General features: G+C 49.7%; 1 protein-coding gene and 1 long non-coding RNA gene across 15 annotated transcripts in view; both read left to right on the top strand.

Moving 5' to 3' along the window:
• The window catches only part of DYRK1A (dual specificity tyrosine phosphorylation regulated kinase 1A), a 150377-nt gene extending 146293 nt beyond the window's left edge, over positions 1 to 4084 (top strand). For all 14 annotated transcript variants that reach the window (XM_078452785.2, XM_078452793.2, XM_078452792.2 and 11 more), the window contains one exon: positions 753 to 4084. In XM_078452785.2, coding sequence (XP_078308911.1) covers positions 753 to 1373 — 621 coding nt within the window. In that variant the 3' untranslated portion in view covers positions 1374 to 4084. The remainder of the gene's footprint in view (positions 1 to 752) is intronic.
• A 1896-nt stretch (positions 4085 to 5980) lies between these two features.
• On the top strand, positions 5981 to 16931 carry LOC144617390 (uncharacterized). Its single transcript, XR_013557823.2, has 2 exons — positions 5981 to 10328; positions 10643 to 16931. It is a non-coding gene; the product is annotated as an uncharacterized LOC144617390 (long non-coding RNA).
• Positions 16932 to 20598: the final 3667 nt, after the last annotated feature.

Below are 20598 nucleotides of genomic sequence, written 5' to 3'. Positions count from 1 at the left end.
TGGGAGAAGGGATGGTGGTGGAGACCAGGGAAGCAGCCAGGCTGGAGCCGTTTCGAAGGCACGCTCCATGGTACTTGCTGATGGTGTGGATGCAGGAGTTACTGAGCCGCTGATGAAAAGAGTGCTCTTACTGAAACGGGAAAGATGGAGAGAAGAGGGGCTTTACGGGAAAGCCAAGAATTCATTTTGAACCTGTCCAGAATGTTTGTTATCTGATCCTTTCCAGAAAAAGTTTGCTGATCCCTGGCATAAACAATGCATCCCAGGAAAGAAAGTGGCCAGTGAAATAAATACATGAGCCTGTTAATGGGTATAGCTTGCTAAAAATTGCAGCTTTCATAGTAAAATACTGGTTCGCTCAAACATACTTGGAATTTTGCGTTCTAATTTTTTTGTTTTTAATGTTTAATTTTGAGAGAGAGAGAGCGAGCGCGCGCGGGGAAGGGGCAGAGAGAGAAGGGGGGAGACCCAGAATCCCAAGCAGGCTCCAGGCTCCGAGCTGTCAGCACAGAGCCCGAGGCGGGGCTCGAACTCACGAACGGTGAGATCATGACCTGAGCCAAAGTCGGATGCTCAACCTACTGAGCCACCCAGGCGGCCCGGGATTTTGTGTTCTAGAACTGACACATTAAAAGTTTCAAAAATCCCCTCTCTCTAATTAACATAAATGCTGGTGTCCTAGCTTTCGATTGAAGATTAAGTAAAGCTTGGAAACAGTACTCTGAATAAATGCTTTGAAAATCTTCTTACAGGTGCGTCAGCAATTTCCTGCTCCCCTTGGTTGGTCAGGCACTGAAGCTCCTACACAGGTTACTGTTGAAACTCATCCCGTTCAAGAAACAACCTTTCATGTAGCCCCTCAACAGAATGCATTGCATCATCACCATGGAAATAGTTCCCATCACCATCACCACCACCACCACCACCACCACCACCACGGACAACAAGCCTTGGGTAACCGGACCAGGCCAAGGGTCTACAATTCTCCAACGAATAGCTCCTCTACCCAGGATTCTATGGAGGTTGGCCATAGTCACCACTCCATGACATCCCTGTCTTCCTCAACTACTTCTTCCTCTACGTCCTCCTCCTCTACCGGTAATCAAGGCAACCAGGCCTACCAGAATCGCCCGGTGGCTGCTAACACCTTGGACTTTGGACAGAACGGAGCTATGGACGTTAATTTGACCGTCTACTCCAATCCCCGCCAAGAGACTGGCCTAGCTGGACATTCAGCGTACCAATTTTCTGCTAATACAGGTTCTACACATTACATGACTGAGGGACATCTGACGATGAGGCAAGGAGCTGACAGAGAAGAGTCCCCCATGACAGGAGTTTGTGTGCAACAGAGTTCTGTAGCTAGCTCGTGACTAAATTGAAACTTGAGTTTGTTTCTTGTGTGTTTTTATAGAAGTGGTGTTTTTTTCCAAAAAACAAAGTGCAAAGCTGCTTGCATCAGAAGGAGATTAACACACTGAACCGCTACAAGAGGGCAAAGCTGACTTTTTTTCTTTTTCTTTTTCTTTTTTTTTTTTTTAACTTGAAAAGATTGCAAAGGGACAATGAAGTTTTTCAAAGAGCCATGTCCACAAACCCGTCGTCACGGAGAGCGCAGAGGTGTCCTCTTTTCGCCTCCCCCATTTTAACTTGCCACACCCCAGCCGTAGTGGGTTTTTTTGTCTTTTCTGTTCCACAGAAGTTAATGTTCAGATGTTGGTCTTGGTCATTTGCCAACTAATTTTAAAATAAAAAGGCACTGCACATAATTTGCATAAAGGGCCCCACGAGGGTGTTTTTTTTCCTTTTTGTTTTTTCCTTTTTCCTCCCTTTACCCCCCTCCCCCCCCCATTTGTTTTGTTTTGGGTGGGGGGTGGGAAATTTGGGTTTTTAAGTCCTCTAAACACACTTGGGCACGGAAACGCAGTACTGTAAGGAAGAGGGACCTCCAGCTGACACAAACATCACCTTCAGCTGTATGGAAGGGACGGTTGTTCTGGAGTTTGTTTGTAAGGCACAGTGAGCATGCTAAGTGGCGGGGATCAGAACTCTCCTGTCTGAACCTACTGAGGAGCAAAGCAGCAATTACATGGGATCCCGTGGGTCTCCTGTTGGAGAGGCCACGGTAGATAGTAATGGAACGTGACTGGTCTCCTAACCGAGGTGCACTGAGAAGCAATCAACGGGTCAGTCGTGGCCAGTCCTGGGGAGGTCTGAGTGGTGGTCTTTGGGATAACCTTTGGCCTTATGGATTTGGACTCGAAATTAGAAGAGCCTACCATTTCAGATGCAATCACTTTTGGACATGCTTTTGCAGACAGTCCTTAATGCTGAAAACACAGAGAATGGGTAATTCAAGAGGCCTTTCTTTTAAAATAGACTTTTGTGACCCACTAATTGTAAGGTATTGCAAGGTCACTTTGCGTGTGTCATAAAGTTGACTTCCTTATTGGTTGAAGGTCACAGAAGTAGTGGTTTGCTTTGATGGAAATAGCTACAGCTGTGTCCCTTCCTGCTTTTTACTTTTTTTTTTTGTTTTTGTTTTTGTTTTTGTTTTGTTTCGTTTTTGCTTTTTTTCTCGGCACGTGGTATCGCCACCATTTCTTCTGCACAAAGATGTCTTCTGTTCATCCTGAACATTTTTAAAAAATGCAGAATTTTATGTGACTGCTTTTTTGCCTCACAATTATGCTGTGAATTTTACAAAAATTTATTTTCTTTTTTGATAATTTATTGTACCAAAGCTGTTTTTATAGCACATAGATGTCTGTAACCAATAATGTAGCAGTCCTGCACTTTGACACAAGGTGTAACTAGACCATTTTTAAATGTCAGTTGAAAATTATGGCTGTACTATTGCTTAAACAAAACTGGAACTGTTGTTGAATCCATAGCCAATACATCTACAGCAATCTGTGTTCTGAACATAATAGATTGACATCTAATTCAAGATGACAGCATCTGTTACATTCTAAATGTGTTCAGGCTTCCGAAGGTAAAGGGACACTGGATCCAGAAGCTATGGAACCAGCAGTCGATTCTTGTATTCCTGATTAACCTACTTGTAAACTTGAAAGCAAGACCTTGATTGCACCAACAGGTCCAAAATATGAGCACGAGTAAAGCAAAACTCTCATGCGTGACCTGAAGTGAACAGGCTGGTGTTTAACAGGTGCCTAGTTTTGAGATTATGCTGCCTTAATGTAACACAGTCTGGCAGTTGCTAAATTTGTGTTCCCATTTTAAATTGACCAATTTTAGGGTGTTATACTTTTGAGCGGTTGAATTGGGAGAATGAAGATAAGTAATTTATCTGTCCGGGATCAAAAGAAGCCTAGGAAAGAAGCAGTAATCTACCTCTGCCGATAACCCTGTTCAAAACAACTCAGCAGAACACCACATTACTTTTTATTGGTCAATTCCATGTGGCTGACTAGGTCAATTTTTTCTGAACAAAAAGCAGGTTTTTATATGTAAACAGTGACAAAAAGAAAGGCTTAAAACTATGTGAATGTGAATGGAAACTTGGAAATACCGTTTTTATAATCCACAAAATTTTTTTGTTGTTAATCAGGAAATCCATATTTATTTTGTAATTAAATGTCAAGCCTGTGGATGATTTTTGAACTTGGTAGTTCATAAAAGTTTACAGTGAATAAAAGGATATCATCTTGAGTATAGCAATATCAAAAGGAATCAGTAGTTACTGCTGTTTAGGACTATAAGGGGAAGATATTATATGGGTCAGGTCATTTTTTTCTGTGCTGGTTGCCACATCTTAGCAAGCACCAAAAACGAAAGCAGTTTTTAAACCGCTATTTACATAAAGGAAATCATAAAATCCCATGCTTCTGCATACTGTGTTATGTTACAGTCCAGTTTTGTGTGCTTTACTACACGGTTTGGTTACAGGACTTCTGTGCATTGTAAAACATAAACAGCATGGAAAAGGTTAAATACCTGTGTGCAGATTGTAAGATCTGGTCCGGACTTGCTGTGTATATTGTAACGTTAAATGAAAAAGAACCCCCCTTTGTATCATAGTCATGCGGTCTTATGTATGATAAACAGTTGAATAATTTGTCCTCAGACTCTTTACTATGCTTTTTTAAAATTAAGAAAGATGTAAACATAGTAAAAAACTCTTCCTATGCAATTAACCTGGTCCAGGTAATGGGTCTGGTAGGTATACTGAGGATAAGTTTGGTCAAATGTGTAAGAAGGAAATGGTGCGACGTGGACCTAGGCTTCCCAAATCCCGGAAAGTGAAAATTGGAGGTTTTGATTTTGATCATTTTGATTTTCCAAATCATTTCTTTATACGAGTGATTACTATATTCAGTTTCTCTCCTATTCAGAGTGCTAATAGCTTGTAGTTTTTAGAATGGATGTGAGGGTTCAGTGGTTTTTCTTTTAATAGGGTTGGACCTTCTGGGAAACAAGAGGAAATACACGTCATCTCGTTCCTCCTTCCCCAGATCCACGTAGGGGGGCGAATCAGGGACTTCGTTGTGTGGAGTCTGGAACTCCCGCCACAGTGAATTGACGTGTAACCTAAAGTCTTTTCCTTTTATAAATTAATATGTAAGTATATATGAGGGTGGCTTTCAGGAAGGCAGAAAACTTACTTAAAAAGTTAAATGTGATTCCGTAAAAGGCAAGTTGGCCGCATAAAGTTAGACTTAATCAGAAAGAAAAAAAAAACTGGCTTTAGTTTTTTTCTTACGACCTGAGCATTTTGTTTAACTTCGGTAAGTGGCACGTTTTATATGGGATCAGACTCCAAAAATCCTAAGCATATTTTTATTTAAGGAGTATTAGAATGACCTGTAAAAAATCCTTAAGGCTGCGGTAATTCTAGAAGACCCACGAAATGCCTGTCGCATTTGTCCCTGTACCCTCCTCCTCAGCTCCTGTGTTGTGAAACTGACTGTTGCAGTAAGTCATATGATAAAAAATACATAAACAAAATACAAAGACAGGATAGCAAATGCCAAATTTTTTCCAGGGCACTTCTCCAGTTTCCTTTTGGCCTTTACTTTGCTCTCAGAATACAAGCTCAGTACTCGTTTTTATGTCCAGTTCTGTAGTGGTGACCAGAACTGATAGGTCAGATGGTTTGTTCCAGATACCAGAGGTTGGTTTTTAGTGCCATATATGAAGACAGTTTGAAATTTTAAGATTAAGGCTTGGGCAGGGCAGGCGGGCGGGGGCCCATTCTGGTATCCTGAGATGGTCTTCGGATTTCTTAGAACCCTCCCTGGGACAGCAGGTGGCCCCCCGCATTGAGAAGCCCTTGGTGTCAGAGTAGAGCAGAAGCTCTCATTTTCTTAATCTTGGATCTCCTTCGCTAGACTTCATTTCCTAGGGTGAAAACATAACAGTAAGTAATTTTTAGGACAAGGAACAAGAAAAGAGACCCGAAGAAAATAGCTTATTTTCTTTGTCGTCCCTCAAAATGCATAGCAGTACCCTGTGTCCGACAGCCGTCCCCCTGGGGGTCACCTGGCCTCGTAGTTTTACGTGTCCCTGTGTTTCAAGCACTAGATATTTTTTGTGCAGACTCCTTGAGCAAGGTAAGTGGACCATCGGTTTGTGTGTGTGTCCTTCTCGCTGGTGTGCGCGCAGCCTGTGTCCCGCCCGGGTTCCGGTTGCTCCAAGGGAGCGGTGAGCACCAGGGTAGGGTGCTCTTGCACGACTTTCGGTGAGCACCAGGTGTTTGTCGTCATTAATTTGTTTCCACTTTCTTACCCTAAATCTTGTCCAAAGACAAAAAGAGAGCTACGTCGCCAACTAAAACGTTCAGATTTCAGCACACGCGGGATAACCAGGGGCGAGTATGCCTCGCTTTCCGGAAGTTTGCATTGTGCCGCTCGTGTTTGCAAAAAGACCCGTGGTAGCACGGTAACGGCCTTTTTTGTGGGAGCGAGACTCCTCTTCAGATTTCCCGGGTCAGCGAACACCGGGACCCCGGGGGGGGGGGGGGGGGGGTCTTCGGCCATTTCGGACGTGGGAAAGTTTTCGGCTGGCGGAAACCTGTGACTGCACACCTAGTGGTCTCTTGACCTGAAGGCGGTTTGTTGTTCGTGGTTTCCCACCTTGAGATGACAAATCGTGGCAGAGTTGCTGGTGACGGATGGAGGAGGTGGGGGTGGGGCCTGGGCAGCTGTGGTTTGGGGGGAGCTTTCCGGGTGACCCTGCACCTGTAGCCAGGCGCCTCTCAGGGCCAGGAGGTGCCTGCGGCTCATCTGACAGAAGTCTGTAGTAAAGAGATTTTAAAGTGTAGATTTATTATTGAGGCTTTTATACATACAGATGTATAAAATAAATATAAACGAGCAACTAAGATTCATCACTTACATTGCATTGTAAAATGTCACGGACAAGCCTCCAACAGAGTCAGAAATGGTCAGATGCAAGTGTCTCAGACTTCAACAATTTGTGTCTTTCTGGCATCTTCCCTTTTGGAACTGGGTTGATGTGACCTCTCCGCAGCCCTCGGAGGTCCCGTGAGGGTGACACGTGTTAAGGGTCCCAACGGCGGGCCGGGGACGTCGTCCTTCACGCCTTGGCCCCACTTGGTCTTTGTGAAGCGCAGGAGTTCTCCGGGCCACTGGCCCCCTGGTCTGAGCAAACCGACGTTTGGGAAGCCCCGTGGTTGTCAGCTCGGAATCGGGTCCAGTCCTTGCTCTTCTCCTGGGCAAGTCGCTTTACCTCTCCGAGCCTCCCTTTCCTCTTCAGTAGAGTGGGAGTAACTGTGGCATCCACTACATGGGGTTCTGCATGGGCTTCGGTGAGCTAATAATGAACGTAAGGATCGTAGCTCGGTACGGGAAGCACTCGAAAAACAGAATCTGTAACTGAATACAGAGCTTGACTCTGCAGCACGAATCAGTCTACTTTTTCTATATGTGAATATAGCAGCCACCCCGGGAACTCAGGTGAGTAGTGTTTTCTGTGGATGATTCAACAGGATTATTTTCCAGTTTATGTTTATTCCTGGAATCTGTCACTGGGTTGTAACTCTTCCTTCAGTACTTCGTTTTGCTGCTACTTACGTCTATTTTACGATTCTGAGGTTGTAGGTTTTGTAGTTTGCTTTGAGGTAACATATGATATTTAAATGTCTCATAAAGGATGGTTTTCAAGTAGAATTTTCCTCTGCAACTTCAAGGAGGCTGCAGGAGTAACTGTGGAAAGGCAGCGTGGTTAGACCTGGTCGTCTTGTGTCCAGCGGCCCCTCTCCGCTCGTCCCTGTCGCCACCCCGAGGCAGACGTGTGGAGTGGTTAGCCTTCAGAGTTAGGGAGGAAACAGGAGCAGTAGACGATCGGTTCCTGGGTTCATAAACTGATAACCGTGGGGAAGCTTTTAGAACTTAACTGGTTATAACCCACATTTTGAAAGCACGAGGGGGCTAGCTACTGCTGGTTTTCTGTTTTTATTTTCTGTTTATTTTGTTGATGTGGTAGGAGACTGTCTACCTCCACCATCTTGTTTGGAGTCCCTCAACATGATTCCCTTTTCATTCCCTTCCTTAGAACAAGCCTAAGGACACCATTTTCTTAGGGCAAAAGCCAGTTCATCAGCTTTAGACTATACGTGACTGGCGTTCCCTCACAGGGACGTGTGCACCACACGGGCCTGTGGCTTTGGATAAAGATGAAAGCAATAGATCTGATAATGGGGTCTGAGTGTTCACCGGAGGTAGAGACAACTCTTTGGGGAGCAGCAGTAACCCCCCATCCCACCCCCAGCTAAAATTCAGGTAACAGACGGCCGTCTACCTGTAAAGCAAACCTCTTGACAGCTCTCGGTCTTGGGCCTGCCCTGTTCGCACGTGGCTGCCCCTTGGTGCCTGGCCTGCAGGGGTGAAGCTCCGACCTCACGCCTCTGGGGCGGCGTGGGCAGGGCTGGCCTCCCTCGCCAATCCCAGACTTGCCTGGTGCTTTGCTGTTTGCAGAGTGCGTACCCGGCATTTATCTGCTTCCCACTGCCCTCTGACCCGAGTCCCGACTCTCTCCGAGGGCTTCCTCCACGTGTGGGGGTGTGGACGCTGGCAACACTGGTCCACTCCTTCCTGGAGCTGAGAGCTTTTCCGAAGGTGTCCCCCGCCCATCGTGTAGGGGCTGCGAAGATTCAAGCTTGAGGCCTTCCCATGCGCATGATTACCAACCGGCCTTTCTCCCCGGCTCGGCCCTGCCCCTGCGAGTCCTGTCTCGTTGGCCCTAGCAGAGGGTGACCAGGAGCGGCCAGGTACGAGGAGCGAGGCTGCACTCTCCTTTACTGGTTGGATTAAGACCAGGAGAAATATCCCTCCTACTTCCTACAGAAGGCACCCAAACCAAAGATAGCAGTCAGTTCATCCTGGAGGAGAACATGAACGGGGATCTTGGGGCAACTGATGTGAGGACTCTAGGAGAGGAGTCCCGACACCTGTCGTGTGCAAGGCACTTAGCTGTGTCCGAGGGGTGACACCAACCGGCATGTCACTGTTTGGTTTGGGGAGCGGAAGCAGATAGATGGCGAACGCCTCCCAGGAAGCCGAGTGTATTCTGGTCCAGGTGCTGAGGGAAGTTTCCCTGCGGAATCGAGGCCGAAGCCGATATCTAATGGGCAGATGGGAGTCATGCAAGTGGTGGTGGAAATGTTCCAGAACCTAGGACAAGACGACAGGATGTTCAAGGCCTGGTGTAATGAGAAATCGAGAGGCCTTGCCAGTGTCTGTTGATACACGGATAGGGTCCACGTACTTGGGAAGGAGAGTTGATCGATCTCTGGGATTGGGTGGACAGAGAGAGAGGTGGTGAGGGAGACAAGCCGGGCTTCTTCCAGCTTGTCGACTCGGCGGCTTTGCAGGGGCAGAGTGCTTGCCGGCCGCGGGGCCTGGGGCACTTGAGGGAGAGCAGGCGGGCCGGATGCTCACGTGATCGGTCACAGGACTCGGAGCGCTGAGGGCCTGCAGGGCATCTGAGGGGAGAAGTCCGGTGGGCGATTTCGTGCCAGAGAACGGATTGAGGGCCTGGGGTGGGAGGTGTGGGTCCTCGTCAGGCAGGTGATGGTGAGTGAGGCGATGGAAGGGGGGTTAAGAGCAGAGCCTGGGCACTTCAACACGAGAAGCCTGTCTGTTCCAAGACTTGTTACCCATCATGCCTTCCATGACCCTGAGGGTGTCTCGGGGAGGTGGAGATGGTCTCGTCCCTCAGCACTCGGTGGTCCGGGGACTGGCCACATCAGCCTCAGAATCCGCATCTTACGAGGGTCCTCGGGCGGCAGTAAGCGTGATCGCTTGAGAAGCGGTGGTCAGCGCCTCCCTTTACATTTGAGACAACCGAAGAGTTTAAGCAACTTGGTCACGATGGCCCGACTGGCCCGTGACTGGCCTCTAGGGCAGCCTGCTGGAAGTTCTCCATGTTGACTTTGACCTTGAGATCCCCAGGACAACCGACCGCTGGCTGCCCCCTCCAGTTGTCGGACCACCAGAAGCAGAGTTCTGGGTGAGACTAATTTAATCTCAATTAATCCAGATTCTCAGCTTAGGGGCTAAAAGAAGCTTAGTTATTTAAGACCGCCTGCGTTGTCCCGATGAATCACCGTAGTGCTGAAAAGTTTTTATTCTGACAGGCTTTTCGTGAACTTGGAAATGAACAGATGTATCTGGATTTTTTCATCCAACTGGGCAACCAAAATAGCTTCCAGGAGGCTCTGAAGAATCCAGACGGAGAATGTGCTGCTTCCTTCCCCTCCCCCTCCCCCTCTTCCCTGGGTCATCCTCCCTGCTTCTGGTTTCCAGGGTCCAGCAATCCCTCACCTGGCGGCAGCTCCGGGGTGTTGTGACCCCAAAGCCCGGTAGCCCTTCGCAGCAACTGGTTGTCCCGTGTGGCGTTCGGTCCCCGTCCGAGCCCACAACTCCAGGCACCATACGTTATCCTTCATCCAGACCTTGCCACGTGAGAGGGACCCTGGGCCGTAGCTCTGGACCAAGAGGTAGGGAGGCTCTCTAGGATTCTCTGAACAAAGGTAAAAAATAGGCTCGGGATGGAAGAGAAAATAGATGTGTCATGTGCCAGCGATCGCCAGGGAAGCCTCACATTTTTTTTTCTTCTTTTTTGTCTCCCTGAAATGTTTCCGCTTGCTTTCTTGCTACTGTTACCTGCGTTTCCCAATCCGTGGCTGGCATCAGGCCCTTGGCACTCCTTCCACGGTGGTGGGTCCTTCAGGGACGGGAGAGCTGTAGAAAGGCAGGGCTGACTGGCCTCTGCTTCCTGCCGTTGCCATAGACTAAGTATCAGCACATCACAGCCAGTCTGTGTTCCCATGGCCCATCCAGGTAAGAGTGGTTTGTTTGTACCTTTTAACCGGTTGGAAAACGTCAGGCGGATACTTCACGATGTGAAAATTGCGTGAAATTTAAACTTCAGAATTTGGAATACCATCAGATTATTCTTTTTTTTAATTTGCGTTTTTCTCTGGGGTTGCTTTCATGCTACGGTGGCAGAGTTGAGGAACTGCCACGGAGAGCGTGTGGCACGGTCATTTTCCTGCCTGGGGGATCACAAAGAGCTGGGACACAGCTATGACCCGTTGGGCTTCTGAGTGCCGCGCGTGTGGCCGTGCCTCAACGTTTTGTTTTTTTCTCACCAGTGTTTCCCATCGTGTCAAAACAAGGAAGGTGGAAAGGAAACTTCCGATACCTCCATGCCTCTCAGGCGTGGTGGAGGGTGGATTGTTTTGTTACTGATAAAGTGCCTTGATGTGGTTGGTGGCTGTCCTAAAGAATGCCGTAGATGCTGGTGTGACGCCTCTGAACCGAAATATCTAACTCACGAGAAAGCAGTGGCCAGAAAAATGGGAAGATTTAAAATTGAGCATCTAATCACAGAATTTCTTCACACACATACACACACACACACACACACACACACACACGATAGTGTCGCTACAACCAGCGTTTCTGATTGGCTCGTTCGTTCGCCAAGCAGGGGAAACCACAGACCCGCAGTGGGTCAGTGAAACCATGTTTTGATGCAGCGGCTGGAGAACTGTGCCCAGGGAAAGTGAATTCGTGTAGGACTGTTAGCCTTTCTCTGACGACGGCCTCTCCAAGGGTTGAGGATATTGTGGGCGATGTCAACAGTCCGTTAAAAAGCCGGGCAAGTGATTTTGAGTGGCTTTCCCTGACTCTTGTTACAGGGGTTGACCTGTGGCACCAGCAGGGCTCGGTGGTTTGACGAGTCTGTGCCGAGTGACGAGTTACTCAAGACTTCAGCTCCGTCGACAACCTGGGTGGAACATCTGCGGGCAAAAACGTTCTCCAAGTGGAGGAAACGGGTTCCATACAACCTGAGGTTGACTCAAGATGCGTCGCAATCGACGGTGGAAAAAACTACGTGTGGAATAGAAAAGGCTTCCAAAGCTTGTGATGATACCAGATTTTAGAGCCTCTGGCTATTTACTGTATCGCTTAAATCAGCAGGTGTTTTGCGGAGAACATTCGAGTCCAGCGTTCTCGAACCCAGTATTGTCAACACTGGGCTGCGTTCTCTCTTGTGGACTGAACCATCCCCGGGTCCGTGGAGTTTTATCCGCAGGAGGAGCGTGATATCCGGACATGGGCTGCCCCACGACAGTTCGCTGGTGTCGTAGTTTTTTTTCAGGTGAGGTTTTATTTCAGTCTCTGAGCTGAGGACCAAGAAGATTGAACTTTCTCTGAATGAGAAGCACGGCCCTCAGCCACCGCTCCCCAACCCCGAAGAGCTTTGGAAATTAGCTTTGGCTGCAGACTTGGCCCTCTTCACTGATGCCGTCTAAAATCACAAAGCAGAGCAGTGTTTCCTACGCGGGATTCAGACCATGGTAGAGTCCTCGCCACAGGAGCTAATGTCAGAATAACGTCACGCTGCTTCACTGCACTTGCCGTGTTGTCAGGAGTGAACACCGAAAGCGAGGGCTCCGTTCCACACGCGTTTGCAGCAGGTATAGGACCTCCCACCGCAGTTCGAGCAGGTGCTCTTGTAGACGTGAATGCGAACCCACAAGAAATTCCCATGTTGCGAAATCCACCCAGCCTCCATGGCGGAACTCCGGCCTGACCCTTCAGTTGAAGCGATTCATCTGCCCAAAGGTAAATAAGCCTCGAGAGAAAAATCTAGCAGAATTCCACAAATGCCTTTCAGGTGGTCCGTGTGCTTGGCTAAAAATCCCGTGCTTACGGCCTGGTACGGATGTTGTGAGGCACCTGTCCACGTGAAGACGGTCTCTGCGATGAGATCTGTGAAGTCTTACCACAGGTCAGCATTAACAGATACACACGGGCAGCCGATGGTGACGAGAGGCAACTCTAGCTTTGCGCCTCAATTCAGTGAAGTGTTAAGCCCCCGCTAAAAAGAATGAAAATTGCACTCATTAGTGGACCTCAAGAAACGTGCCCGATAATTATATTTGAGTTTCACCAATTAAATTTTTTTTCTTTTGTGATGTAGATCCACAATATCCTAGATTGTTGGCTTTTGACCCAGAAAACCTCAAAATATTTTACATCTGGCCTCTTCAGGAAAAATTCTGCCTCTCCCTTCAATCGATGGAGCAAAAGAGTTGAGGGCTGGGCGGGGGTTCGGCCTCCCCTGTCAGTGCGGCGGAAGGGCAAGTTTGGGGCAGGGATCCACGACCCTCTGGCCCTGCTCCCGGGGACTTACCTCTGCTCCTCAGAGAGTCTCTGAGCCGGGAGGAGGACGCCACCTCCGTGCCTCCGTCTGTTGGTACAGGAGCAAGTTCTGACGCGGGAACCACCTACAGGACAGCCGCGTGTCCAGCAGCGAGGAAGGCCAGCCCGACGACCAGCCTGCGGCTCCCAGTTTGTGTGCTGGCACCGTCTGCCCTCGGCTCGCGTTGCCGTCAGTTTGCCTGCACAAGGGCAGTGGAGGCGTTTATTTTCTGCTCCCGATACCAACCGATGCTCTGACCCCCTGCACACACCGGCCGGGTGTCCCAAGAATTCAGTTGTGACGCTGTCTACCTGGAGTTACCGCGGGATCCCACCGGGCAGGGGGCTCAGCCCCACAGGACAGCCCCCGCTTCAGACGCCAGTCGCGAGTCCCGAGCCAGCTTCTGAGCGACTAGCTGTGAAGCAGTTCCCGCGATCTCCTCTGGTTCAGTGATTTGCTAGAACAGTGCACAGCACTCAAGAGGGCGCGTTATTTATTGGCTATTATGCAGGACACGAACGAATAGCCAGATGAAGAGCGTGGGATCCAGAGGGGTCACGAGTGCGGGAGCTTCTGTCGCGTGCAGTTGGGGGACACCAGCCTCCTGGCACATGGATGTTCACCAGCTCAGAGGCTCTAAATCCTCTCGTCCGGGGGCGGGGAACGGGGGGAGGGGGTGGGTCTCAGGGAGGATTCATCACATCAGTTTCCGGCCTTCCTCCCCTGGAGGTTAGGGGGTGAGCTGAAAGTAAGATCTAGGCTTCTAGTCAAAGCCTGGTCTCTCTCTAGAAAGACCAGCCCCCATCCTGAAGCTGTCCAGGGCCCCCCAAGGGTCATCATGTTAGGACCAGAGATGCTCCTGTCACTCAAGGAGTGACAAGGGACTTAGGGTTTCTGGGTCAGACACCGGCGACAGAGACCAAGCCTCTTTCTGTGATACCACAACAGTCCCTGTTCAGAAGCAACAAAAGCTCTGGGCACGTCGCATTTAATGCACCCAACCTCCCAGCGAGGGGGGATGGGTCCTGTCCTGACCTTCATTTCCCAGATGGAGGAGATTGAAGCCCCAAGGAGAGAGTGTCCGTGAGTGGCAGCGATGAGGCCAGCCCCCCAGCCCAGGCAAGCAGACTCCAGAAACTGCTCTTAACGCCTCTGCAAACTCCTTTATAGGGACTGCTCAGAACGGATGCCCCGCGCGGGAGACCTTTCTCTGTCCCTAGCACAGTCAGTGGTGAGCAAATCGGCTTTGGAGTCAGGCTGGTTGGAATCCCAGGTCTGCCCTGTACTGGTTGTGTGTCCTCAGGCAAGTTGCTTGGCCTCTCTGAGCCCTAGTCTCCCTCAACTCTAAAACGGGGACGGGGACACCTGCCTCGGAGCGTCCTCAGCGTGAGATGTGAGGACCTACCGAGGGGTGGGGAGGGAGTCTGAGGCGCTCTGCTGTGTGTTCAGCGCTAAGCCCCATCCTGCTCTCCCCTGGGACAGGAGTGGTGGGACCCCCAGACAGTGTCCCTGGTTTACGGGCGTTGCTGGCAAGGTCAGAGGGAAGAGGCGGGGGAGTGATTCGAGGACTGTAAAGACCCCTGAATTACCAGGCGGTGTTTCACTGATCTTCTCTGGGAGCCCGGGGTGGCATCCCCATTGTGAGCCTCTGGAGAAGCCCTTTTCTTGGGGCCGGAAGCAGTCAACGGGAGCGTTTTCCGTCGGCGGGCAACACGCCCGTTCTGTGCCAGTCTCCCCCCCCCTCCCCGGTCTTGGCCTGGCCTGACGCCATCCTGGGGGGGGGGGGGGTCCCACCGTTAACGTGTCCGTTACGTGCCAGTCTGGGCCGGACACCGCACGCCTTCCTCGTCCCGGACCGGCCAGGGTACTCGACCTCCCTGGGTCTCTGCCTCCTCGTCTTTCAAATGGGCATGAGGGGCGCCTGGGTGGCCGAGTCCGTTGAGCGTCCGACTTCGGCTCAGGTCATGATCTCACGGTTCGTGGGTTCCAGCCCCGCGTCGGGCTCTGTGCTGATAGCTCGGAGCCGGGAGCCTGCTTTGTAGTCTGGGTCTCGCTCTTTCTCTGCCCCTTCCCTGCTCGCGCTGTGTCTCTCTCTCAAAAATAAATACAACTTTTTCAATTAAAAAAAAAAAAAAGCGAGGATGAGAATATTGCCTACCCTGTGGGTTCCCAGGGATGAAATGAGCGGATACACCCAAAACTCTTAGAACAGCGCGCCGCTTGGAGCCTCGCTGAGCACCCCGCCCAAGGACACGGTTTGTAGACTGAAGTCTACTCCCCTTTCCCCCAAACTGCCTCCTGGAGCCGCCTCCCACTGCTCATGCCCCGCCCACCCTTCCCTGACAGTTGTCACTTACTGACGTTGGCCTGTTCTATTTAAAACCCTACCCCTGCCACTGCCCGGACATCATTGGAGGTTCTGGAAAATTCATCCAAGACCTGACCCCCACCCACAGCCTCCTGCCTTCCTGATCCCGAGCCTCTCAGATGTGCCTGCTTCAGCCTCCGCCGGTGATGCGCTTCTGGTCCTCGCCGGTGTCTCCCCCCCCCCCCCCCCCCCCGGTCCAGGACCCTTGGGTGACATCTGCGTGTGCCCCCTCAGCGCCCCAGTACCTGTGTCAGAGTTAACGTCTGCCCCCGCCCCCCCCCTCCTCCCCCCTCTGCTCTCTCCAAAGCTTGGTGCACAGTAGGTGTGAGATGCCCGGCCTGTTGAATCTGGGAATCCGGCCAGACCAGTAAGGTCTCTCACCAAAAAGTGGTTTTTGCTAATCAAGCTGGAAGTGAATTCCTCCAGCAGGGAATCTGCTAGGGGATCGAGGATGGAGACGCTGTTTCCCTCTGGTACCTGGCGGAACATTCTCAGGCTGGAGAGAGGCACCAGCTACCCCAGCCGGTCCCGTGGGCCATTGAGGCGGGGGCGGGTGGGGGGAGCCTGGCAAAGGCAGGGTGCCAGCCGCCGCGGGGTCAGCGTGGACGGGCGAGGGGCTGTGGCCTGAAGGGGGCCACGGCCCAGGACTGGGAAAGTGGGTGAAGGAGAACCGGGAAATCGGGGAGAACCGCACCAAGAGAATGTTGCTTTTTGGACCCAAAGCCGATTTTTAAGAAATGGCCACGTGCCAGCATGTCATGGCGGCAGCTTAGGGGTTCGTAAAGATGAAAAGCAACGCCCTTCCAGGTTAAATATACAAACCTGGGTTGGGGAGGTGACAGCAAGGGTCAGCATATGGTCAAAGGAAACTTCAGGGGCTTAAAACCACCTCCGGGACCTTGACCGACAGTCTTTCTAGAAGGACTGCAGGGGACCAGCCGGCTGCCCATGTGAGATGCTTCCGGTGAGTCTGTCTTTGCCCCTTCCTTACCTTGGACTGTCTACCCTGAGGAAGGATTTGTTCTTACATGACCAAATTCTCCCAAACCACACCAGCCCGCGAATAAAGCACGGTTTTGGTGACAAAACGGAATTTCTCTAGTCCCCCTACCCACCTTACAACCCCCCCCCCCCCCCCCGTTCTCCCCAAGACTGGTGGGCGGAGTTAAGTTCTCTTTGCTGCAGCTGGAAGGGCCCTGTCTCCAGGCCTCCCGGTCGGCTCTCCTGCAGGACCCGCTGGTCTGTCCCCCTCCCCGGCCTGGGCCTCAACCCTGCAGAGGCAAGAAAGTGGAGGAGCCCAGGACCCCGACACTTCCCCAGGCTGCTCCCGGAAAGCTCTGGGCGCGCAGCCCGTGCAGGACTCCTCCTGGACGATTCCGCCCGTTTGCTGTCCTCCCACCTGGCTTCGGGGCCTCGCTCTGTCCTCGGGAGGAATGGTTTCCTCCTTCCCTTTCGTACAACACCTGGCAGGTGCCCTGGCCGGCCGACGGGACAGTGGCGATCCTGGGGCTTCGGGCACCGGCCGCATGCAGCACAGCTGGGGGTGTGTGTCCGCATCAGCGTTCGATTCGTGGTGTCTTTGGTATTTTCTAGAATGATGTCTGCTCTGACAAAATTCAGACTGTAAAGCAGTTCCTGACTGTGCTGAGGACAAACAGGCAAACTTTGGGAAGACAAACTTCCCAAACCAGAAGTGTTCAGACTTTATGCGTCCCTGCGATAATCTGCTGACATCACCTCGACTTTATAATCTTGTCTTCGCTGAACATGTGACATTTCACCCCACGTTACTTCAGTAAGCATCTTCTTTTTTTAACGGCAGTTTCTTGCTTAAACAATATATTTATCACACCGAACAAAATGAACAGTTCCTGTCGACAGGTCCAAAGTCAAAGTTTCCCCACCGTCCCCAATATAACATTTTAGTGCTGGTCTGTTCAAAGTAGGATCCCATTAGGGCCCAGACGTTGCGTTTCATTCCGGTACTTAAGTCCCCTTAAATCTAGAACTGTCTGTACTCTGTATTTGGGGCAATAGAAAAGTTCTCCCCACTCTACTATCGTTTAATGGTTTCTTTTTTTTTTTTTTTTTTCCATTTAAATCTTCGATCCGTTTGGAGTTGCTCTTATTGTGTGTTCGGTGAGGCACAGATTCAACTGTATTGTTTTCCCAGGCGGCTACCCTGGTGTCCCAACACCATTCATTAAAAAGCCCATCTTTCGCCATCCGTTAAAGATCCCGCATTTGTCATCTGTCGTACGGTGACACCCAGTTCCTAGGATCTTCCAGACGCTGGTTTGTAAGTCCGTCCACCTGCCACAACCACAATGTCTTTTCATGTTGAGGCTGCGTGACATCTGGCAGCCCCACCCTCTTCCCTTCAGGTCGCCCTTCCTGGCTCGTTCTCCTCCATGTGAGTTGTTGAATAACTAATTTCAGAAGAAAATGCTGTACGTCATGAGCTGGGGAGATTGGACTTCTTTTGATGTGAAATTAGCATTGTATCCAGGAACATGGTATGTCTTTTCATTTGTGAACCTCACTTTCCGTGTCTTTCAGGAGTCTTTTAAAGTTCTTTGCATAAAAGCTTTCCACGTTGCATGTTATTTTTACACCGAGGTGGTTTTTCTTTGTTTCTGCTCAGTGGGGTTTTTCTCTTCCGCATATCTTCTAGCCGGTTGTTTTATGAACGCATGAAGGCCATTGGCTTGTTAAAACATATTGATTTAGATAAGATAGCACGAGCAGGGGAGGGGTAGGGAGAGAGGGAGACAGAATCCCAAGCAGGCTCCCGGCTGTCAGTGTCTCACCGACTGTGAGATCGTGACCTGAGCCAAAACCCAGAGTCAGCCGGTTAACCAGCTGAGCCACTCTGGCGTCCCAAGGCCGTTGGCTTTTACATTAGTTTTAGATCCCGCCGTCTCACAAAATTCTCTCATTGTGTCTTAATGGTTTTGTCCGTGGGATCTTCGCGTTTTTCCAGAATGCGGCGATGCCACCTGCAGATAGGGACATTTTGTACCCGCCCGCCGGTGCTTATCTGTTTGTCGTTCGCCCGCGTCTAACGATACTGTGCAGTGCAGTTGTGGAGACAGCAGAGACGTAGCGGTATCTTTCTTATTCCTCACTTCAGTGAGAATGCATCCGGGGTTCCCCCGAGAAGAAAATGTCCCGTCTTTGTCTAGTCACCGTTTTTGCCTTCAGCTTTGCTTTGTAATTAGTACAGCCACGGCGGTCCTCTTTTGATTAGTATTTGCACAGTGTAACCTTTGCCACCCTTTTACTCGTAGCCTTTTTATATCCTTATGTTTTTGATGTGTCTTTGCAAAAACAGTGTCTCGTATATATCATGGATGTGTTCTTGATCCAGTCTGCAAGTCTTTTTGTTTTCAACCGGACCTTCTGTCCACTTAGATTTAATATAAGTACTGATATATTTGGAATTATCTATCATTTGGGATTGCACCGTATATCTCCTCTTTCTCCCCCCGCCCCTCCTTGTGTCTATTCCTGTGCATTTTCTTCTTCTTTTGGATTGATTGTATATTTTGCAATTCTATTTTCAATTGTATTTTTCCATTTCAATTTTTCAATTCCCCCACTAGTCTGTAAGTTATACAGTGTTCTACTCTATCTTTAGTGGTTACTATAGAGATTTAAAGTGTGACGTTTGTTTATCAAAGACTAATGTTACTTAAGCGTGTCTCCCCTTTTCCTAGACATTGCAGGGGCTTCAGAATATTTTAAACTGTAAACACTCCTCAATTTACATGCTGTTACCATATTTTAATTCTGGATAATTTTAGCCCACAATAGACTTATGCTTGCTTTTTATACAGTCAGCACTCAGTAGGGTTTACCCAAATTCAGATTTACCCTCTTTCTTACTCCTTATTTCTTCCTGCATCCCTGAACTTCTGATTAGGACTATTTTCATTCTGTGTGCAGAACACCTTTTAGTTTCTTCTTTATTGCAGCAGTAAATTATTTTGCTTTTTGATATTTGGAAACAAGTCTTACCTTCATTCTTGAAAGATACTAGTTTCCACTTCTAATTTTTAAATACCGTGAGGATTTTGAAGAAGTTATGAACGTAGGACAGGGAGTTCCCAGATACTTTTCATCCTGTGTCTTCAACATTGAACGTACTATGTGGTCATTAATACAGTCATGAAACTGGGAAACTAGCTGACACTGTTATCAGCTAATCTACAGATCTCTTCAAACTTCACCTGGTTTCTGGACCAGGTCCCACCCAGGGCCACACGCCGCCTTGATTTGTCACATATCTCTAGTCTCCTCCTGAGACATCGCCTTGGTCTTGTGTTCCCCCCCTCCATGACCTCGGCATTTTTGAAGAGCTCTGACTAGTTATTTTGTAGAATTTTCCTCAGTTTTGGCTCGTGAGATGCTTCTTGTGATTAAATCATGACTGCACGTTTCGGGCAAGAACACCAGGAAATGATGACGTGCTGTTTTCAGTAATTCATATCAGGAGGCGTATGCTTTTCTTATATCTCAGTACTGGTGATGCTTTGATCGCTTCGTCAAAGTGGTATTTTTCCATTTTCTCCATTGTAAACTTACTAATTTTCCCTTTGTAAGTAGCAGGCATTTTGTGGGAGACGCTCTGAGACCATGCATATCTGGTATTTAATGCTACGTAACGTATATGACAAATTCCCTCCCCACTCCCAAATTAGTGGCTTTAAGAAACAAATAATTAATTATTCTTGGTTTCCTTGGGCCAGGAGTTGGGAGCAGCTCCACTGGATGACCTCGGGGTGGGGTCGCTCAAGTGGAGGCGACAGTCATCTGAAGGTTTGACTGGGGCTGGAGGGTCCCTGCCAAGGCAGCTCCCTTATGGGCTCTTGTCTGGAGGCCTCGGCCGTCCACTGACTGTGGGCAGAAGGCTCCATTCCTCCCCACGTGGACCTCTCCAGAGGGCTCCTGCAGTGGCCTCATGACATAGGACCTCACTTCAGCCACATGAGGAGCACAAGGCAGAAGCCACAAATGTCTGTGGCTTGTCCTGACAACGTGCCACATCTACAGTATCTTCCTAGGCCACCGGGTCGGCCGTATTCAGTGTGGGAGGGGACTGCAAAGCAGCATGAGGACCAGGACTCGGGGATCCTTGGTGGCCATGTCCACAGCTGTTGGTTCTTCTGGGCTCCTGGCACCGCTTTCTCCGTCGTCCTTCCTTTTCCGTGAAAGACCACTGACGTTCACTGCAGAATTGTTTTCCCAGCCGTGCGTCAGTCAGGGTCCCATCAGAAGATGGAACCCAGGGGCCCCTGGGGGGCTCCGTCGGTTGAGCGTCCAGCTTCGGCTCGGGTCACGATCTCGCGGTTTGTGAGTTCGAGCCCCGGGTGGGGCTCTGTGCTGACAGCTCAGAGCCTGGAGCCTGCTTTGGATTCCGTGTCCCCCTCTCTCTCTGCCCCTCCCCTCCTCACCCTCTGTCTCTCTCAAAAATAAACATTAAAAAAAATTAAAAAGAATTATTAACCAGAGTAATGGGTGATTGG

This window comes from Panthera onca, chromosome C2 (genome assembly GCF_046562875.1).
Source record: "Panthera onca isolate mPanOnc1 chromosome C2, mPanOnc1 haplotype 2, whole genome shotgun sequence".
NCBI classification, from domain to species: Eukaryota; Metazoa; Chordata; class Mammalia; order Carnivora; family Felidae; genus Panthera; species Panthera onca.
This window is presented reverse-complemented; position numbering and strand designations above follow the sequence as displayed.